At 42.7% G+C, this 22,607-nt stretch overlaps 1 protein-coding gene across 9 annotated transcripts in view; it reads right to left on the reverse strand.

Moving 5' to 3' along the window:
- Window positions 1-22,607, reverse strand: part of DAAM2 (dishevelled associated activator of morphogenesis 2) — a 206,209-nt gene that overhangs the window by 26,703 nt on the left and 156,899 nt on the right. For 6 of the 9 annotated variants that reach the window (XM_083434413.1, XM_083434409.1, XM_083434412.1 and 3 more), the window contains 4 exons: window positions 22,201-22,518; window positions 15,127-15,234; window positions 11,864-11,899; window positions 10,930-11,036 (listed from right to left, as the gene is read on the reverse strand). In XM_083434413.1, coding sequence (XP_083290539.1) covers window positions 10,930-11,036; window positions 11,864-11,899; window positions 15,127-15,234; window positions 22,201-22,518 — 569 coding nt within the window. The remainder of the gene's footprint in view (window positions 1-10,929; window positions 11,037-11,863; window positions 11,900-15,126; window positions 15,235-22,200; window positions 22,519-22,607) is intronic. The other 3 variants (XM_083434416.1, XM_083434415.1, XM_083434414.1) reach the window with 1 other exon arrangement.

The raw sequence follows: 22,607 nt of genomic DNA on the forward strand, positions 1-22,607 counted from the left end.
TGCAAACATTTCCCCCCTCCATTCTTGAGTGATTGGCAATGGCTACAGTAGGAATTAACTTTAAGCACTCTCAATATATTGGGGGAGGGGACTATTCACACAGGGCCAACTTCCCAATGGAGTTGGTGGAAGAACCTCCATGCATAAGGAAAACATCAGTGGAGATACACATGACGGGAGCCTTCAAAGTCTAATTTATAGTACCTTGCAGAAAAATAAGAAAAGAAACACTGAAAAATTCCACACACTTTTTGTTGCCTTCATAGTCTTGGAATAGAGAATAAACAAATGTCAAAGCTTCCCAGACAGGAAACAGTACTAAGCCTGAGATATTTAACACATTTTAACACTGCCCAATATAATCAGCAGCTAGTAATTAAAACATGGAAGGTTATGTTAAAAATAAAAACCTTTAAAATTTGAGCTGTGCTCTTTCTAGCTATTCAAAAATGTAAGGCCAAACTCATGCCCTTCAGCCAATGCACAGCATAGACCCAGAAGACAAGGCATAGCCCTATATCTGAGCTGGGAAGCTGCAACTGGAAACTATGCTCTACAGCAACTATGCACTGAAGCATAGAACAGGCTGTCAGAGAGAGACTCCACTATTACTCTTCTTTTGTCATTTCCCTTCATCTAAATATATATACACACAATTCATATTGAATGGATAATGGGTCCTCTTTGTGTATGGAAAATCATAACACTCATCCTTCCACTTGGCATCAGTTTCAGCAGGGAAGCCAAAAACCGAAGAGGCCATGGAGAATGAATTACCCTCCTACATCCCCAAGAGAAGTTCCCCTCCAGCTCAAATTTCAGAACCATTAAGCAAGATACTCCAGAGAAATCTGTGCTGCTCCTGCCTATGGTCATAGGTACTGTGGCCTCACCATGTTTTCAGTTTCCAAACCCGACAGTTTGATGCCTTCCCAAGGTGCTCAGTTATCTCAAGATTTAAAATGCTTAAAGGACGAGCAGTGAAATCTAAGAAACCGAAACGCTTGTGCAACTGTACTAAGCAACTAACAAGGAAATGTTTGGTTCAGGCAACCTGTCCTCCTATCACAGAGAATTACATGGTCCCATTCTAAGATGCAATTCAACAAGACTCACTGAAAGTCTGCAGGTGAATACATGGAGCTTAAGGTGTGCCTCAAAGATCACTGCAGAGTCTATTAATCTCAGGGCCAAATACATCACTTAAGCTGAGATATGGAGCTAGTATAAGTGTACGATTGTTGGATATATGCATATACCAGTTGTTAAGATAGTAGATGATCTGTATCAGTACCCTAGTGTGGAGATTAGAGGGCTTAATCCAGATCTAGATTTGTGGGCCTGTCCATGCAATTTGCACTGACAAATTATTCATTTGCCTCAAAGAGAGCTTTATTTCTCTATGCAAATTGCTGGTGTGGGGAAGCCAAACTAGGGGGAAAGGGTTAAAAAAAGAACATATGCCCCACTCTAGAGTCTCAGTTCAAATCAGGGGCCCTGCACACTGGCACTTTCTGTGAAAAGAAAAAGAAGTTCTACAGTTAGGGAGACACATATTTATATAACTTACAGTGGTACCTCAGGTAACATACGCTTCAGGTTACAGACTCCGCTAACCCAGAAATAGTGCTTCAGGTTAAGAACTTTGCTTCAGGATGAGAACAGAAATCGTGCTCCGGCGGTGTGGCGGCAGGAGGAGGCCCCATTAGCTAAAGTGGTGCTTCAGGTTAAGAACAGTTTCAGGTTAAGTACAGACCTCCGGAACAAATTAAGTACTTAACCTGAGGTACCACTGTATTGTCTAGTTTGACCCTCAGACTATACTAAGCCAGCACACAGCTGTAACTCACGCAACCACAAATGCGCTACTCTCTCTCACACCTAGAAATGGATGAGCAATTGGGCCAAAGGGCTGTTAATCAAGTATTTTCATTATTATTGTTGTTTTTTTCAAAACTTCTGACTAACCACGCAATGGATCTTAAAATAGCCAACAGTAACATAAAGCAGATGTGTTGCTTTTTAAGCAAAAACAGGTGAACTGGTTTGAACAAAAACCTAAAGCAGATCCCTAGAATCTTTCCACTCAGGGTTGAGCGAAGATGACTACTTGGGGGAAGAGGGGGTGCTGGTTGTAATGGAGACACCACATTAAAGTGTGATTACGGCCAGAGGAGAAACACTAAATAAGTCATATCTCATTGTTGGATATGTATCAGCAGTGACTTTCCTACTGGTTTTATAGGAGCCAAATATAGATTTCTCCCACTGGCATAACAACTGACAAAACCCAGACTATATGCATAATTGAAGCACCATCATCTCTGCTTCTTATTTGTTTACCAAAAAAACAAAAGCTATGGAATCACAACCAAGCGGTTGCTGGCGCATAAAAGCAGCAGAATGGAACAAGGTAGGGCTACACTGAACAACACCTTTGAATTTTTAAAGTGAAAAATACAGGGGGGTTTTGGCAAGGTAAAAAAAAAAAGCTCTTAAAACCCAAAGGTACTTTTGAAGAAGAAACACCCCATCTGTCCCAATCAAATGATACTGCTGAAATTATATGATTTCCAAGAACTGGTACCCAAACTTGCTTGCTTACCTCTTCCCTCCCAAACCATTTTCCTTTTATTGTATCTTATTAGGTTATGAGTCTGTGGGCAGGGGGTGTATTATATTTTAATCCGTGTATACTGTTTAGAAAGTTGGAGGAGGAGAATTTGCATAGGGATGGCAGAGGCATCAGAGAATGTTCTAGCATACTGAGGCCTACATCCTGTAATCGTTGTAAAATCCGGGTGACTTGTCCAGATCATAACAAGATTACATGGTGAACCCTTATAAGCTGTCCATTAAAAGCAAAAAGTTCCACCAAGAAATGGCTGAGATACTGCACCTTAATATTTCTGCTCTAATTGGAAAACAAACAAACCCTTGAATTAGTCTATGCACAACCATAACATACATTTTCTTATTTGACTTTTGCCGAGCTTAACACTCTCAAAAATCCAAGAAAAATTGCAGGGATGTAACCCTTCTAGATTTAGTTAAAAACCTTCATGAGGTTTCATCATCAAAAACCTTCATGAGGTTTCATTAAAATTCTCATTTAAGTCAAGAGCAAGTCCCACTGCAACAGGGACTCAGTGCAAGATGGACTCATCCTAAAAGAAAGATGGCTGCTGCGAGAGTAAGGCTGTGTACACACCGTACCTTTAAAGCACACAACTTCCCCCATAGAATCCTGGGAACTGCAGTCTGTTCAGGGTGCTTGGAAATGTACCTCTGCAAGGGATAAACTACAGTTCCTAGGATTCTTTGGGGGAAGCAATGTGCTTTAATGGTGTGTGCACAGACTAAGGAAGAAGCTTGCAGCTGCTGAAGCCAGTAAGTTGGTAAAAGGGGGACCAGTGGTGTGTATGTGACTCACTGACAGAGGAAGAAAGTGTGAGTAAGATTGTGAGAAGTTCTACATTGACAGCGTCTGCTACCTTCCTTTGCTGTCCTGCAAGATCTGTCTGAGCCTGAGGCCCATTCTGTTGTGACTTATTCTACTATCACCCTGCTCTCCTGTCTGCCACATTCCAGCACCTACGACTCCTTTTTCTTCTGCTTGCTGAGACCCTATATTGGGCTTTTACAGTTAAAACTGCTAATTATATTCACTGCTTTCCTGACTTCTAACCTTGGCCAGGTAGGTTTCTGAAGATTACGGGGGAAATAAAACACTGCTTATTTCTCTTTCCCACCACATTAAGTCACGCAGAGCTGGCGAGACCCAGATGCCTGAGTAATCTCCAAGTCGGGCTGAAGCTGCACTATTATCAAAATGCTCCTAAAATGATACTTAGCCGGCCCCTGCCTTGATCCCCTTAGGACACATGAATGACCCCTATTGACTCTACAGCCTCATTCATCACTAATCTCCTCAGGACACCTCAGCTGATTTAATGTCAGTAGACATGAAGTGGCTTATTGTTTGGCCATCTTGCACAGAGAAGGGGGAGAGGGGAGGAAAGAGACAGTGACTTATTCCAAATATGCCTGGGAGTCATGCTGGATTTGCTTTTTATTTTTTTTGCATCACAGCACACTTCACAGATGTGGCTGTCTCATTTTTCTCCTTCAAGATGGTCACTGGTTGGGTTTAAGCTAACTGCCAAAACTCTCACGCAGAAAACACTCCACATTCATCAGCCATCTCTCCTCAGAGAGAAGGAGCGCAGTGCTATGCTGCCGCTCCATCTTTAAGCTGTGCTCGCTTTGACGGAAGATGCGCTGCCACAAAGGCAGGCAGAGCCATTTATTCTAGAGCCATGCCTGTCCTCAAAACCACCAGGATACGCTTATGCTCATATTTGGGAGAAAGGAGGATATTTTCTCCTTTAAAAATCAATTCATTTGCCTTATCAGTATAAACCATACAATCGAGATAGATAATAATGAAGCCATGCAAAGCAAGAATGCACACAGCCTTCCATGAATGTTGCTCACCAAGACTTCACGTAGCAAATGGAGGGGCCAGAAAGCTTTTAGGTGAGAGCAAGGGATTTGATGCATATTAAGAGGCTTCCTTTCCTGCCCCACAAGATTATTTTTCTGCATGCACATTTCCTCCTTATAGGGACACAAGAGAATTCCCTTGTTTGTAGAGGAGAGAAATGGGGAGGCTCTATCGGCACAACAACTATCTGTGAGCAGCCTCATGTGTGAAGCTGCATGGCCATAATTTCCAAGATGGGAGAAAGGCTACTTAGATCTTCACGATGTACTCAGCCTTTCCCCTCTGTAATAACTATCAACAAGACACCTTCATGAGCCCATGGAAGTCCATCTTAAAAGAGGGATGAGCAACTGGTGGCCTTCCATATTATGTTGGACTTAAAATTCCAACTAATCTGACCACTGGCTATGCAGCTAGGGCTGATGGGAGTTGAAGTCCGACAACTCCCTCTCTTAAAGGAAACGGTAGTGGAGCTGATCTGAATATGCAAAGAAAATCAGTTTGCTGGGACTGTACTACTTCATGGGGGGGACTGTACTACTTCATGGGGGGGTGGGATTCATAAGTTTGAATGCTCCAAGTTATGGAAACATCCCCACATGTCAACACATACCAGAATTTTCAAATGGAAAAGGCATCTTAATTCTTCTTCCATCATTTTTATTAACCTTGTTACACACCTGCATGTCACACCTGCAGTCAAGTTTCTTTGTTTGCAACAATCATACAAAGTACGACAATGCGACAAATGCCAGTTCTGATTGCAGGGATTGAGCAGCAAGCACTATCTCCATCCATTCTGATGGACCCCTCAACACTGCAAAGGAAAGCTGGGTAAAGAAACAAGCCACCAGTTTAGCGCATTCTTAAAGTTCCCAATTTGATATAGCTCAGCTCATCTTACAGAAAACAGCAGGCTCGTAGCCAGAACTTGACAGATTGCAGAAAGGGGACCGAAGTGTCCACGGGGCAAGTATTATATGAATCATATCATAGCTATTCAACAAAAAAACTTCACTATCGCCTTCTGTTAAACACTTCCTTGTTTCAGACCACTTAAAGATGACTAAGCAGAGGGTCAGAGAGACAAGAATACAAGGTTTCAGAAAAAGGACAATATGCCATTGAGCAGGCTTCCTCAACCATGGCCCTCCAGATTTTTTGGCCTACAATTCCCATGATCTCTAGCTAGCAGGACCAGTGGTCAGGGATGATACAGAGGATCTGTATACTTCAGCACCGGGGAGGCAAGGTGCTTTTCAGACCTATAGTTTAAAGAAGTACTTCCATCAACTAGGGTTTTAATGTGAGTATCAATCTTACACTGGCCAGAAGGCTCATTTGTATTACAAATACTTCTTATCCGCTTTATTTCCTGCATTGCTACTGACATCAATACAAATAGCGTGGGAGATGCTAAAGTTAATTTTAATCCTCAGGTTGCACAGCTTTGATCAGCCTTCCCCAATCTGGAGCCCTCCAGATGTATTGGACTGCAAACTCTGGCCATACCTGGCTGGAGATGATGGGAACCGGAAGTCCAAAACATCTGAAAGGCATCAGGCTGGCTTTGGACAATATGTTAAACTACAGGGGAAAGGGCTGGGGGTGGGGAAAAACATGAGTCCACACAAAGCTCTGTGATATATGGAGAGCTAATCTGAGCACATTGCCTGCTGATAGAGATTTAAGACAGGATAGCTTCACATGGCTTGCTTGATTTAACTAGAGAGCTTACTATGCACTGAAATGGAGGTAAGGTCATCCATCAAATAAGTTAGCTTTTTTAAAAAAATGAAGGAAAGAAAAACCTTCTGAGAGGTTCATGGCTTTGAGCCTTACAAGCAGTGTGCACCATACATGCAATGCCAATCTTCCTTTGCACTTCCCCTCGGGAAGAGGAGTTTGAATGATAGCCTAAATTCTGATGCAGAAAATGAAGAAGGGGGAGGGGGGTTGTCTCCAAAGGCAAGGCAACAAATGGCTCCTGAAAATGGCTGAAATCTGGCTTGCTCCAGATTTAAGGAGGTCTAGTCTTTCTCAGTCACACCAAGGACTCCATTCTATAAAGCTGAATAGATTCCAGGTCCATTGCATTTCAAACCAAAAGACTGCACCATCAGTCTCATTGTCTGCTGGTATACCTCTTATTGCTCCCATGGAACTGCAAACACTTATCTCATCTATCATTCCCCTAGTTCTCCCATGCCCACAGACAAAGAAAGCTGCCTTATACTGATTCATGTCACTAATCCTTCTAGCTCAGGGGAAGCTCAGGCCTGGGTTCCAAAAGGACCGCTACCCCTCTGTAGCAGATCTGGCAAAGGGGCACACAAGGTTACAAAGGGAAGAAGATCAATGAAAAAGAAGCCTGCTCAGTCAAGGAAGCTTTTGCCAGCAGAGAAATATGATTGGATACAGCCCACAATCTTTATATTAATTGGCACAGGAACATCATACGCAAAGGTCTATTGAATATTGCATACGTACCCATGAAAGAGAATTTCACTATATGCATGAGAGAAACACATATTTAAGAGCAAAATACATGACATGCAGTGCTGCATTACTTTTCAACTACAGTGGTACCTCGGGTTAAGAACTTAATTCGTTCTGGAGGTCCGTTCTTAACCTGAAACTGCTCTTAACCTGAGGTACCACTTTAGCTAATGGGGCCTCCCACTGCCGCCACGCGATTTCTGTTCTCATCCTGAATAAAAGTTCTTAACCTGAGGTACTATTTCTGGGTTAGCGGAGTCTGTAACCTGAAGCGTCTGTAACCTGAAGCTTCTGTAACCCAAGGTACCACTGTACTGTGTTGAGAAGGAAAAAAGTGACTCTGAAAGAGCGCTACAAATTCCACTCTGCACTGACACGGGCCAGCAAAGAATTCAATTTTCATCTGCTCTGTTTGATACCTTCTTCCCCAGTCTTGTGAAAAGGGAAGGTGGGGACAAAGGAGACATGATTATTTCCCACACCAGCCAGCTTTCGCTTTCTGAGGTCCTATGAAACACGAGCCCCGCCTGACCCTTTCGAAGACAGTGTTAGTGAAACGAAAACATTTCAAGTAGTGTGTGCACGCAGGGGAACCCTCTGTGCAGCCATTTCACTTTAAAGGGCATGACAGCACCGTGTAAACAGAAGGGGAATAAACTGCAAAGATATATGCAACGTTTACAGCCAACTGAAAGCAGCTGTTGAAAGAGAGAGGGGGCACCTGAAAGCAGGGGATGGTGCTCGGGATGTAATGTGGTGCTCTCAATTTACACATTTGCATTTTCACAGTGTTCAAAAGTGCAGTCCTGCCAAGCACTCCATGGGAGGCCTGGGGGAACGGCAGGTAGGGACACCGTCCTCCTGTCAGGCTCTCATTCTGAAGCCTTACTAGTCCACAGAAGGAGACAAGGAAGAAGCCAGAAGAGCCAAGAGACTGAGTGACAAAATCCCTTTACATTGTTGCCTGCATCCCATTTTAAAACATATTTAATCAGGCCTTAGCTGAAACATGGAACAAGATGCTGAGGTTAAGGGAGCGGCGCAAGAGATGCCCGCTGCCAAAAACGAGCTCCCAATTCAGATTAAATGACAATCCAGATGAATCCAGATAATGGTTTATGGATCAGTTGTGTTCAAGTGTGGAAGGATTTACCAAGATATCTTCCAGTTATGCCACAGGCTCAACAAATGTGATTATTTGGATTCTGAGTAATAACTTGCAAGTAACAGTGTAGCTGCCTTCTGCCAGGGGATTAAATGATAATGTGGAACAAGTGCCTTCAGGAGAGAGGATTTAAAAGTCAACACAGTTGCACTCTAAGACAAATACCTCCCTGAAGATATGTTGGATGAAAACTCTTTCTTCCTCCAAAGCCCTCCTAAAAACACCTCTCCTAATCCGAAATCAGAAACATCCTTTTCCAGTTTGCCACCATTCCACCTAGCAATCTCTGTTGTCTCCCCTCTGTCAGAATTTAATAATAATAATAATAATAATAATAATTTATTATTTATACTCCATCCATCTGGCTGGGTTTCGCAGCCACTCTGGGCGGCTTCCAACAAAATATTAAAATACAATAGTATATTAAACATTAAAAGCTTCCCTAAACAGGGCTGCCTTCAGATGTCTTCTAAAAGTCTGGTAGTTGTTTTTCTCTTTGACATCTGGTGGGAAGGCATTCCACAGGGCAGGTGCCACTACCGAGAAGGCCCTCAGCCTGGTTCCCTGCAACTTGGCTTCTTGCATTGAGGGAACCGCCAGAAGGCCCTCAGCACTGGACCTCAGTGTCCAGGCAGAACGATGGGGGTGGAGACACTCCTTCAGGCATACAGGACCAAGGCCGTTTGGGGTTTAAAGGTCAGCACCAACACTTTGAATTGTGCTCGGAAATGTACTCGGAGCCAATGTAAGTCTTTCAAGAGGTCTCAGATTGTGAGACCAAGTGCTCTTCTTGTAATCTTTGAAGAACCTATGCTGTTGTTAATGGCAGCCAAATGGTCCTTAATAACATGCTGAGCAGGCAGTGATTCAGAGAAGTAGGAGTCCCAGCCTCCCGGCAGGGCTGCTGGAGTGTTTTGTTTTGTTTTGTTTTGCATTATTCCAACTTAGCCACAGACTAACAGGATGGCCCTGGAGAAATCCCTCTCAAACAGCCTCTTTTCCTCAGCCTCTAAAACTAGTAGCAGTAGTAACTGGAAATAATGGACTTCTGTTAGGTCCAGTTACACTGTAACACTACCTGCTCAGAGGAGACCCATTAAAAGAAATGGAGGTATTATTATTTATTATTTATTGAATTTATATACCACCCCGTACCTGGGGGTCTCAGGGCAGTTCACAGAATAAAATCAAGACATAAGATCACAAAACACCCAACAAATATAAAACAACTGAATAGCGCCCCCCCCCCTCAAAGAACACACCTTAAAAGGGCATAGGATGTAAATTGGATCAACCAAAGGCCTGGGTAAAAAGGAACGTTTTTGCCTGGCGCCTAAAGGTGTATAATGAAGATGCCAGGTGAACTTCCCTGGAGAGTTACGGTAGTCATTGGTAACTTAAGTTACCTATGATTTCACAAGGTCTAACTCTGAGTGCAACTTAGTCAGGTTCAACCCTTAAAGTTAGATTAAATTTGTTAAATTTTTTTGCACCGACGATTTTGCTTTGCTTCAGATGTGAGGGCTGGAGCTCAGTGCGTGCAAAAGGCCCCAGGATCAATCCTTAGAATCTCCAGGTAGGGCTGGGAAAGATTCTCTGCCTGCGTGCTGCTGCCAGGCAGTGTTGACAGTACAAGGCTAGATGTGGCAAAAGTCATGATGCCAGCAAAAGGCAGCTACCTAGGTTCCCACACAGTCATGACATCTCTACTTATTAGTCTGAAACTTCCTAAAAATAGAAATGGCAGTCTCATCTCCACAACCAAACAATTCAGTCCTTGGCTTCCCTGCTGCTGCTGCCAAGCACAAGGGGACAGCTACTTACAAACACATGCCAAAAATGCCAGTGCACCATCTGTTTGCACACTAGTTCATGTGCAAATAAAGTATTTGCATATTATTATACTTGCAAATGTGATTATATTGCAAAAATAATAAGGGCTAAAAATAATGTTAACAGTTGAAACATTTATAAAGACATGAAAAAATGACTGATAAACTATTGTACTTAATATACCCAACCGTCATTTCATCTCTTTTTTTTATGACTATGACACTTTAGACTGGAAGCATTTGCTTAAAAGGGATTTGATGCAAGCAGCTTATAGTATATACAGCAATGAGGAATATGAGAACTGGAAGTAAAATAAAAATAAAAAATCTGCTAGACCGCAATGCATAAACTAATTAATGAGCCACCAATCCTATTTGTTTATGTCATTATAGGCATTCATATCCTGCCCTTCAAATATATTCTTGGCCATCTTACAATACAAAATCAAGTAAACAGTAAAATCATTTTTAAACATGATTTGCATTGTTACAATTTAATCAGAAATAGTGATGTCAAGAATTCTAATGAAAATGAGAATGGTAATAGAAATTACTAGTGTTCACTTGTATGTCCCACGTCCAGAATAGAAATCAATCCAGCAAATATTATTGGCATTTGCTATTGCTGCTGCTTTCAGTCTGCAAATGAGAAGCAATTGATTGTGTTCCTGTCATTTGCAGACTGTTTCCTTTGCACTTAAATAAATGGGGTGGAATAATGTAATGAAAACATTAACTTATATAATTTCACCATGGTGGAAAATAAGACAAATAATGTATTTTAATTTTTTTTGCATAAGATGAACTGCAGTGGAACAGAAACAGTGCTGCATGTGGCAAATATAAGGTGAAACAAAAAATGACGCCATCTTATATCCCTAACCAGAAAGCAAATCCCAAATAAGTTCAGGTTCAAGCAAACTTACTTGGAAAGGAGGATGACACAGTTCTGTGCTCTCCGGCCATCGATCACAGAAAGCTCTTTGACCTTTCGGGTGGACAGGTACAAATCTTCGGTTGATCCCATTTCCTTCTATAAATAGTTTTTAAAAAACCATGAAAATCAGTGCCATATATTTTTCCTCCTCCTTTTTTTTCTGCCAGTGCAGAAGTGCCACTAGCTAGCCAGTGCTCCAAGCCCAAAGAGTTGAACTTGTGTGGAAATCCATCTGAGATGCAGGATTGTAATGAAAGGGAAGATTAAGGAAGCCTAGGGTAGATTTCTCTGTCCTAGCTCACCAGCTAAACCAGAAACATTTACTTGCAGATAATGGTACATTTACAGACACTGAGGATTATGTGTGCGTTTGTGTGTGTGCCTATGTCTAGATGTATAAAGTAGGTCTGTTTCTCCTCTCTTTCCCAGCTCTGTAAACAGGATTGCCTGTGCAGGTTGAAGTTTTATAGCACAATTCATTTTATACCACAATATTTTTTTTAAAAAAAAGAACTAAGGAAAAAACCACATGCATTATGGTGCTGTGCATGCCCTGGCACCCCAAGAAACACAATGTGTCCCAAAAAAACCAAGCAATGCTAAATCAGGTACCAGTTGTGGACTACAAATAAATAGTGAACCTTGAATAAAATCTCTCCGCTTCTGCCCAAAGAGGAAAACACCGGGCAGGTTCTTTGGAATGGAGCAAGATACATGAAAAGGACAGTGGTTTTCCATGCTCCCTCCCTCCCTTAAATTCATGCAAGGAAATCCTTATTATCTCCTCTCCACCTGCTAAAGTGCAACTAAAAGTGAAGGGTTTCTCATGCAGTAAACAGTGTCGGTCGTGCATCTGCTGAGTCTGCTAATGTAAACAGTGGAATAGAACTCTAAAAGTCAGACAGAGGACAGACAGTACTCACCTGCTTACAGGAAGAAGGAGGGTTAGTTAGCAGGTCCTACTCAGGCAGGGTTCGAAGAGAACAGAGAAGGAAACATGCCAACAGTTAGCCACAGGAATAAAAGGCACAGAGTTTACCAAAGCAACAGCATTTGGGTTTCCTAAGTGATTAAAACACTATGCCAGCAAAATGACTTTTTATTTATATGAAAAGAACCAAAGAGGAAATACATCCAGGTCTGTTCTTCTCTCGGCACGTACATAAGCAGTGAGCTTGCATATTTTGTGCAAAAATACTGCAGACAGTAATTATCAGTGCAATCCTTTGCACATCTGCTCAGAACAGCTGGTCCTATTGAGTTGAAGAACTGCAGTCTAAGCCTCTGAACTCCTTTCTGCAACAGCCATATAACCACTATTTTAAAGCAAGGAATGAATGCACTGAATAGCCTAACAAGGATTAGTCAGGGAGTTCAAAGTAAATTCTGCTCAAAACTAAGCATTTGAGTAATATTGTCTCATCCTTTTATAACTAACAGCAGATACGTTTCTAGGGAGGGGAGAACAGACCCTTTGTCTTTTCAAAGGATGAAGGAGCAGTTTGATATAAAGGAAAGCGGGAAGAGACATATTAATACCATATTAATTGCACTGAAGAAAGAAATGCTTCATTCATGCTCCCTCTCAAGAACAAAAGAACTAGGATTTGCTTTGACGTTTGAATTTGGATGCATTTGTTTAAAGTTTAAAAGTCACAAATTCGGGTCTAAGTAAGTTTTATAAGCAGAGATATCCACAAGCATTTTGCCCCTGCAATGCCCCTTCTTGGTGCATCATGATAAACTAGGATGTCTTCACATAACCACCCACCCCCTTACATTCAAAGCAGGAAGTTTCCAGGTTTGGAACAAGCCAGGATCTTAAACTGCAGTCTTAAGAGCTGCAATCATTTGCACGCCTCTGCTGTCTTTCCTTTACCAAAGGCCCAGAAAACAATCTTAGGGTATGGAAAGGAGGTGGCAGTAGATGTTCTCCAGGTCCCAGCAGAGGACTGTAATTGGAACCACAAGTCTGCACAACATTTCTGTCAAGGATTCTGGGACTTATAGCCCCAGCTCCCAGTGAGATTAGATGCCCTGCCAGGGCCTGGGGATCACCCAACTGCCTCTACAGCCTTGCTCTATCCTACCCAAAGGTAGGTTTCTGGGCAGGAAAAGGTGAGATAATGAAGGGCACATTTGCGAGAATCCTTTGAGCTTTTTTGTGAGCATTCAAACCCAGAACCTGCAAAAAAAACACGAACCTTTGCACACATCCAGTTGGAATGCTTACAAAGGCTTGGCCCCTTCTGAACTGAGCAGAAAGACACTCATGAACTCCTGGGCCAAGGGGGCTAGAGATTAATCTCAAGTGGCGCCTAGAGACAGAGCAGACTGTGTGCTGTCGGTGGCAAGTTGTACTGACTGGCAGGAGCTGTGCCAGTTAGAAAACAGGGAAACCCAAGGCAGAATGGAAACTGAAGTTTCCACGTTAATTCAGAAATGGCCAGCCAAATCTTCACAACTTTCTTGTCCTCCAAAAAGTGCATTTTGCAGAGATTCACACAAATAAAATGGCCCAAATCCAGGGGGAACTAAGAGGTGTTGTAGTCAGGGAAGTTTATGGATTTATTCACTAACAGCTTTCATTGGTTCCATGTCGTAATAGTTGGAACAGGAGAAAATGTCAGAGGATTTAATATTAGAAATAGCTCTTTTTGTATTTTGTTTGTGATACCACACTAAAAGGAGGAAAATAATAGGGCCCACCACTTTATATTATAGGATAGGAATTATTTAGGTTACAAAGCACCTTTGGGCTGTCATTTTAACAACAGCAGGCTGTTTCAAGACAACTGGAAGAGACCATGTTTTCGGAATGCATTCCAATAGTTAGGAAAGAATTTGGGAAGCAGGATGGGGGGAGGGCAAAACTCCATGGTACTGTTCTAGCTGAATTTCATTCATCAGAGGCAGACAGAACGCAGGTGACTTGCTTTCCAAGAAAAGGAGACAGAAATGCTAATAAACAGCTGCTGTTAAAATAATGTTGCTAATGTTATAATCTGTAACTCATTTGCTGGAAAGATAAAGAAAGGGGGAATAAATGAAGTGACCCCCCCCCACAAGCAAAACTAATCCAATCTCACTACTGAAAGCTCTAATTGCTCAGAAAGTTTTATTCAAGAGGAGTGGGGCTGCAAAAGCTAATGCATAACAGAAAAAAAGAAAACACAAAATCAGTAGCACTGGATACAAAGATCAAGTATGAGAGAAGAATAAGAACCGCAAGCAAGCTACAGGTTCAAATAACTGCTTGCTTGCTTGTTCCTTTATTTTGCACTAAGGTGAGATGCAACTTCCTGCCAACCTAATAGTTCGAAAGCACATCAAAGTGCAAGTAGATAAATAGGTACCGCTCTGGCGGGAAGGTAAATGGTGTTTCCGCGCGCTGCTCTGGTTCGCCAAAAGTGACTTAGTCATGCTGGCCACATGACCCGGAAATTGTACGCCAGCTCCCTCGGTCAATAAAGCGAGATGAGCGCTGCAACCCCAGAGTCGGCCACGACTGGACCTAATGGTCAGGGGTCCCTTTACCTTTACCTTTAGATGCAACTGCAGATTTTAAAGCAGGTGTAGTCAACCTGGATCTCTCCAGATTCTGTTTGACTCCAACTCCTATCAGCCCCAGCCAATGGTCAGGAATGATACTAGTTGCAGTTGAGCAACATCTGAAAGGCCACAGGTTCCACATCCTGCTTTAATCCAAGATAATTTTAACACAGCTGCTTTATTGGACTCCTGTCTTTAGTTTCAGGGCTGAGGTCAACATCTAGCATCCCTGGGAAGCTGCTGAGCCACTGTCATGTAGACCACTGCCAATGACACCTCTGGGCCGTGCTTTACGTTATTTCTCAGCCTGCTGCTCCAAGCAAAACCAGATGGCTTGGTTGAGGGCCCATCTCCCATGATTCCCCAGTGCCTCTGCACCATACTGATGGCTGCCAACTGATGGTGCGCCCAACAGAACTCACTGATGGAGCAGGGAGCCAACTGGAGGGAACTTTGCTCAGTCCTGCCCCCTTCCTACCTGCAGCTGGCCTTGCTTAATTTGAAATCTATGAGAAAACAGTCCCCACTGCTTGCTCCTCTCCATTGGTGCACCCAGTCCTGGAAACTATTTCTGCAAAGAAGCCCAGGAAGCTCAGGATTTAGAGTGACAAGAAATGAAAGGAAAACGCCTTACCTGGTGTCTCTGATAAGCTGAGAACATTTTTTCAAAATCCTCCAAATCCAGCATCTTGAAAGCCCTTAAATCATCAATTTCATGCCAGATTGTGCCATGTATCTTCTCCTACAGTCCAAAGAGATACAGAAACATTCAGGGAACAAATAACAATGAAGGCTTGAAGCAGTGTGTGTGTGAGAGAGAGGGAGGGGGGGGAGAGAGGGAGAATTATTAAGGTCAAACCCCAGTTAAGGTCAGCAGGAAAAAGGCAGAGGGAAATTGTGCACTTCAGAAGAATCAGATGAGTATCATTATGTAGTCTTCTCCCAATCCATTTAACTACAGTTAACACTGTAACATGTAACACTAAACCAGAAATGGTGGCTTAATACTCAAGTTCTCTTCATCTGCTATATTCTCTAAGTAGCAAAACAAGCCAGGATCCATCACTTAACCATAGCTTCCCATTGCACTGGGTGGGATTCACCTACTGAACCCCATCAGCAGGCGCCCTGTGCTTCCAACTTGCACCATGGGGATTCCCTCCCCCCCAAACCTGTGTTCCCCCCCATGTTGGGAGACCCCCCCCCAGAACAGCACAGGGGGTGGAGACTGGTATGTTCTGTCTAGGAAGCTGACATTCTTGTGCAGACAGGACATCTGTAATAGTGCAACGTTGAATCCCACCCATTGTGGAGCCAGAAACTATGGTTAATGGCTTCAAAACAAGACAGGATATGGAAGCCATGTTTTTAAAGGTGCCTTATGAATCCACGCTTGTTTGGAAGCCACTGAGCCTTGCTTCTTGGTCTGTACTCTAAAATCTGCTTGCAAAAGAATTTCATTGCAGTTTTTTTTGTTTAACTGTGAAGTGTCCCCAACATCAATGAACAAAGGCACTGTTAATGTAAAATTGTTAATTTTGTGCTAAAGAACTGGAGACTTTAAAAAGAACACAGAAATGTTCATGGAGGGGGGGGGGGGGCTCAAGGAAATCACATTGGCAACCATGATGATTTTCACAGCATGTGGTGTCTTATGGTCCCAAAGAAAAGATTACCAAAGAGACCTCTCAAAGGCTCCTGGCCTGAAAGTTCCTGAAGTGCACTCACGCAACAAAGTGCATTAACACTTAATTATTGAACTAATTAGGAACAGCCTCCATTTCCCACTCAAAGTCATTAAAAAGAGCAAGAGAAATGTGTTATGCTGGAAAGGAAACACGGGAAACAAGTTGATGGTCAGAGCAAAAAAAAAAAGCAGAGCCTTTTAAGAAATAAGATGATTAAAGGAAGGAAAAGGTTTGTTGTTTTTTTTTAAAAAAAAGAAATACAGAAGTTTTTTTTAAAAGCACAGCAATGTGCATTTGCACTGTCTTAAGGTGGCTGGTCGGTCTGCAAAGCTGTACATCCTTATCAGTGCTTTTTTAGCTGGTATGAAATACCATAACCTCTTTTTTTTTGCAGCCCATGGCAGTCATTTTATGCTGGTACCCACAACACTTATCAAGATATGAGTGCTCGCACTCATCAAAAGTGCTGGTCCTTATCCGAAGTGTGGAGCTGAGATGACCATAGTTGACTGTGTGCCCCTAGATTATTGGAGCTACTTAGAAGTGCATCAGTTTTTCTGGGAGAATCCTAAACATTTTCTTCATGGAGCGAGAAGCTCAAAAGCTGAACTTTGGAAAACTAAATTTTCCATGGGAGCAATGCTTATATTCATGAGACAGCACAGGTTCCACCATGAGAGTTAAGGAAGACAAACCAAACCATCCTTTTGCTATGTCTACTGCTGTCACCAAAATTTCATTTTTTTCTCTGGCTGTCTCCACTAAATAGCTCTTTAACCTTCCAGAATTGGCCCAACCTATTTTCAATACTGGGTAGAATAGCATGTCACTGAATGACAAGGCCTCAGACCAAATTATTCTAAACCAAATTATGCCTTTACTTAAGGAATTATGCCTTACTTTAGTAAGGCAACAAGTTAAGCAAGTTTTGGGGAAGCAATTTTAGAAAAAACACCCACTATTTTTACCATTTGAGTAGTACAAATGAAAAAAATAAACAGATATTATTGGCTAAATTTATATTTCTCTCTTATTGCCTGGCTTGACCTTCCTGTGTAAAACTTTCTGGTGGAGGGAAGCCTCCCATTCCCGTGCTGACCCTTTTTACTCATGGGAAAATGGATGGCTGGGACAGATAACTTCCTTACACCGCATTCTCATTGCTCAGTTATGGATTAAGAAATTTATAGCTGCTTTTCATCAGTCAAAATGACTGAGTATTGCGAGTGAAACAAAAGATTCACCTAATGACAAATTATTCCCTTAGCTCCAGAAACATAGTTATGGTCGCTAATCAGCAATATAAAAATACAACAAATTCTTGTTCTTTTTGTTCTTTTTAAAAAAGTTACTTCATCTGTGCATCATTCCATTTCCCCGCTTAATGAGATATTTTTATTCCATGTGAACCTTGGAGAATTAGTTATCTGGCTTCTCTGCTATGCAAAAAGTTTTAGTCCATTATGAGAAATCAGACCTGTGAACAAAATTTCCCAAGACTCCCCAGAGATTGCCTAAGACATAAAGCAAAAAGTATTTGGAGCACACGCAATTAACCAGAGTACATCTTTATAAGGAACTGGCCCTGCAGAGAGGATTTGTTTCTCAAATGCATTGTACAATCCCATTGCCTCATGTCACTGTGCACTGACATACTTGAAATAAAGTACAGTCCTCTGGGAGAGAAACTAGAGATAAGCGAAGCACAGAGAATGGTCACAGCAGGATCCCTCCCTACAAAATGGTTCGTTTCTATGCCCTCTTGTTAGCAAACTGCATCATAAACCCAAACCCAAGCATGCAGTCAACTGCCCTAAATGCACTAATCTCTGTTTTGCCACGAAAAGAGAATCAAGGAAAATGGAATGAATTTTGAACATGGGGATGCAAGGCCTGTTCATGATCAAAAGAACATGCTGAGGACTGTGATTTATCATTCATTTTTGGCCTGGCTATAGACAGCAGAAGAGACTCACTGCCAGGTCTTTACTTTTTTTACAGTGCAACTGGCTATTTCCCTGGCCGAAACCATAGACAAGGAATGGGGAATCTGTGGCTCTCCAGATGTTGTTGAGACTACTCTTCCCATCATTTCCGAGCACTGGCCATGCTGGCTGTGGTTGATGGGAACTAGAGTCCAATGGCATCTGGAGGGTTCACCATCTCTGCCAGGGACCCTTCCCTCAACAGAATACCCTTGTACCCAAGCAAATGACACATTCCAGGTTACTGTGAACTTTTGAAGGGAGTTCTTGTTAGGAAATGGGACGTGCTTCTTTCACTGAAAAGGCAGCACAAGTTTCAGCATAAATTGTTCTTCCTTGCAAACCCTGAATTCGTCAGGTACATTCATTATGCACAAAGTCCCCACACCTATCCACAAGCATTGCTTTATTTTGTTATTTCTATGTTCTTCATCGTGGCCCTTCGTTTCAAGTGTCTTTGTCTCCAAAATTCCATCCATCTAGGGCAGGCATGTCAAAAGACCATTTCAGGGGCCTAATGCGGCCTGCTGGTCAATTTAATCAGGCCCCTGTAGCAGTATATGTCCTGGGGTAAAATTGTAAAAAAAAACCCACATGCCCTCACGCATTTTCATTTCATCAAATCTGGCCCTCTTTGGAAAAAGTTTGGGCACCTTAGGGGTTTTATTTGTCATTTTAGAGTCTATGAGCTGAAATGTATGCCCTACATTTCCTTCTGGTAAGCAAACAAAACATTTATTCCAGAATGCCGAAACATTTCAGTTCTATTTCTTAAGCAGCCAGGAAGCCAATGTGGTGCCTTCCACATGGGGTTGCCGCAAAATTCCCCTCATTCTTAACCATCAGTCACGTTGGCTGGGGTTGATGTGAGTTGGTGTTCAATAATGTCTGCAAGGCTCCATGTTGGCTGCTCCTGGTATTAAGGTTTCTAAAGAGTCATTTCATAGAAGGTGTTAACCACAGGCAAGTTAGTGCAATGCTTCCATGTGTTCAGTATCAAATGTTTCTGACTGAGTTAATGTAACAAAAGTAAGGGTGTCAAGGGAAATTAGCGAGTTGTTGCAGTTTTCTCCCTGGAAACAAAAGCATCCTTCACCCCAGCTCTTTTTGAAGTCTTCCTCTTGCGGCCCAAGAGCGATGTAAATTGAGCAGCTTGACAACAAGAACTGGAAAACATTTCCACATCTTTAAGATAAACAATACAGCTGTATTTTCCTCCTTTGTTAAACAGTGACCCTAATAAAGTCCTGCAACCCTACATTGTAAAAAGTTAGGCCTCCCACTGCGAAATCCAGATTTCTTCATCAGTTATCATTGTTCCTGTTAGGCTGCACAATCTCAATTAATTCCTTGGAATAGCCAGTAGGAACTGGAATAGACATCTGCCGGATGCCATATGGTGTAACACTACTCTCTTATTTTTACCAGTCATAGAAGATGGGCTGGTGGACCAAAGGCTGAACCAGAGTTTAAGTTAATATTTGTGAGGGCCAAACTACATGCTGTGCTTCAGATCTGTGGGCAGTATGCAACTAAATAGTTTCATTAGAGCAAGGGTGAGCAATGGCACAACAGGATTTCCTTCCCTCTCCTCTCACCTACCGCCATCCCTAGATCTGTTCTGAAGAGTTGGGGGGAAGTCCAGGTCAGATTTAGGGAATGTTCAGGGTGAGGAGCTGGAGAAGGGGAGAATGCTCTGTTGTGCAAGGAGCAACCCTTGTGCTAATATAATGCTCACCATAGTGCTACACAGAATACAACCCTATGTTTGGATCTTCCTACATTTTTGCTTTGACTGAAATGTAGCTGCAGGGGGGGAAAAACCTCCCTCCGCTGCTCACAGCTGAAGATCTAAGAAAAGGTTTCCCAAACTTGGGTCTCCAGTTGTTTTTGGACTATAACTAGTGGTCAGGGATGATAGGAATGGTAGTCTAAAAACAGCTGGAGACCCACATTAGGGAAACCCTGATCTAGGAGAAGGGTTACTTATCCCTTTCTTCAGTACTCTCTCTTCCATCTAAGTTGCCCCCCCCCCAAAAAAACTGCACCTCATGGGAAAAACAACAGTATTGTCCTCCCTCCCCAGGATAGCAACAGCTCTGGGTGTTATGCATGTTCTGATTTAGGTAAGGGAAAGGGGTACAAGGAGGAAAAAAGTAATTGGTCATGAATTTTTCACATTGCCTTCTTTGCTCTGTGGTGATGGTGGGGTCTCAAGGCCTCTGAAGATTTGAAACTAAAATCAGCCCACCACTTTAAAGGGAAAAACAAGCTGTGTGAGTTGAAGGGCAGTGTCATGTGACGCTGTAGCCCTGTACCACTTCAGATGGGACAGTGAGGGGATGAAATAAATTCCCTCCCACAACATTAAAAATAAACACCTCACAGCACATGGCCTGTACAAAATACAACACAAAGAATAGAGTGTGATAGCTTTTTAGTTAAAGCTAAAGAACCACCACCTCTGGAAACAGCAAAGCATTCACTAACCAGAAATATTAATCATGGCAAACGCTTATCATATCCTCCCAATACTATTCTTGCAGGCCCCAAAATAGCATTTGCATTCACCTCTGAAGCCCCCATTTATTAGCACAGCTGCCTCCACTCTTAACCAGAGGGGAGGATAAGTCTGTGGTGGCTGCATGCTAAAGAGAAACACCTGTGTGTCCCTCTCTACTTTATTTTCCCCTCCCACTAGTGTGTGTGTTTGTGTAGTTGTTACATCTTTCCTTCAAAGCACTAAGTCCTGTGTTCTGAAAATGAAAATAAATCCCTGTCTTACATTCTCTCCCACAGCCCCATGTGGCTCTGACAGACAAGCACAGGCGGAGCAGCAAATACTTCACTTCATCTTATTTTAAAAGAAATGGGGGGGGGGGGGAGAGAGAGAGAGAGAGAGAGAGAGAGAGAATTCTTGTGGCATTCCAGAGGTCCCAGGACACTCATTCCAAATGCCTGAGTTGAGTCCTGAGTGACTTGGAGTCTAAAAAAGAGTGTGGATTTCTAGGCAGTCACCCAAATTCAACACAGACGCTGTTCAATCTGTGTGTTTTTTTTTCTTTTTTTAAAAAAGAAAACAACAATGCCAAGAGAGAAACAGGGGTAGGAGGGAATATAGGGGTGGGAGAGGTTACAGATCTTGGACAGAATGAATGTGCCATGCAAAAATCAGTCTGGAGACTCCTCCAGAAGGATGTGCTATGAAGAGTTTTACTAGGGTTGGGAGAGAATAGGGTAATTGTATTCAAGCATCATTACATAATGCATAAGCTGTCATCAATATTGCATTTTTCTTAGAAATCATCCCTGCAACTATTCAGCACTTCACACACACACACACACACACACACACACATCTGAATCAACCTGGTCCTTTCAAAGAAGGGGCATGAATAATGAGGAAGGAAGGAGAAGCATTTTACACTTTATCTTTGAAACCTTGGGGCACTTGAACCCTTTCTTGTCAGGGGTATGAAAGATTAAGTTTCTAGAACCACCAAATGTAATAAATTTGATTGGGAGATTTGCAGAACTTCAAATCTCATCAACTCTTGGTCAGGAAATGATGTTCCTGGGCATGCTCCAATGCATCCAGGCTTTAAGTAATATGCTCTCACCTTCAGAAGAGTATGCTTGCCAGAAGGAAGGGTGGAGCCAGGAGCAAAGCCCATTATGAACTAGGCTGGAATGTGAGACTCCACTTATAATGGAACTACTACTTCCAGACTGGCGTGTGTGCATGTTTATGTGTGTGTGTGTGTAGGTTGAGTCCAAATGTCACTCAATCCAAAATCCATCAACACCTCTTTTAAAATGTAGAGCGATCCAAAGATGCCAAATATAAAATTAATACAATTGCCAAGGTCTTTCAGTGAGCACCTGTACGCTCACCCACAACATTTTGCACCTGAAGGTTATTCAGCTAGAAATTCCTTCTCAGGCAGCCAGTTTAATAGCAATAACCAGACAATATACGGTAAACCTAACCAACAGTCACAAGATCTACACAGAATGGCTCTCCTTCCCACTTACCTCGCTCAGCTTGGCCCAGTTGAAGGACTTCAGCGGATGAGACGGCTGTGGGGTTGATTTCTTCTTCAGACTGGGCCCAGTGCCGCTGAAGGTGGTGGCGGAGGAAAGGGGAGGCATGCCCATGTTGAAGAAAGGCGGTGCTCCGGGAGGTGGAGGAGGTCCTCCTGGGGGAGGAGGTGGAGCAGGCGGAGGGGGGCAGCTGGAGAACGGAAGTGGTGGTGGAGGTGGCGGCAAAACCTCCGGAGCTTGTAGAGAAGAGGCAAACGGGCCACCAGGAGGTAGCTGAGGAGGGGGAGGGAAGGAAATGCTGCCCCCTTGCTGAAAATAAGAAGAGAACATTCTGATTAGTGTTGCATCAAAAACAGGTCCGTTCTCAGGCCAGATGTTTTGTGTGTGAGAGGGGCAGT

The sequence above is a fragment of the Podarcis tiliguerta genome (assembly GCF_965153285.1).
Source record: "Podarcis tiliguerta genome assembly, chromosome: 3".
NCBI classification, from domain to species: domain Eukaryota; kingdom Metazoa; phylum Chordata; class Lepidosauria; order Squamata; family Lacertidae; genus Podarcis; species Podarcis tiliguerta.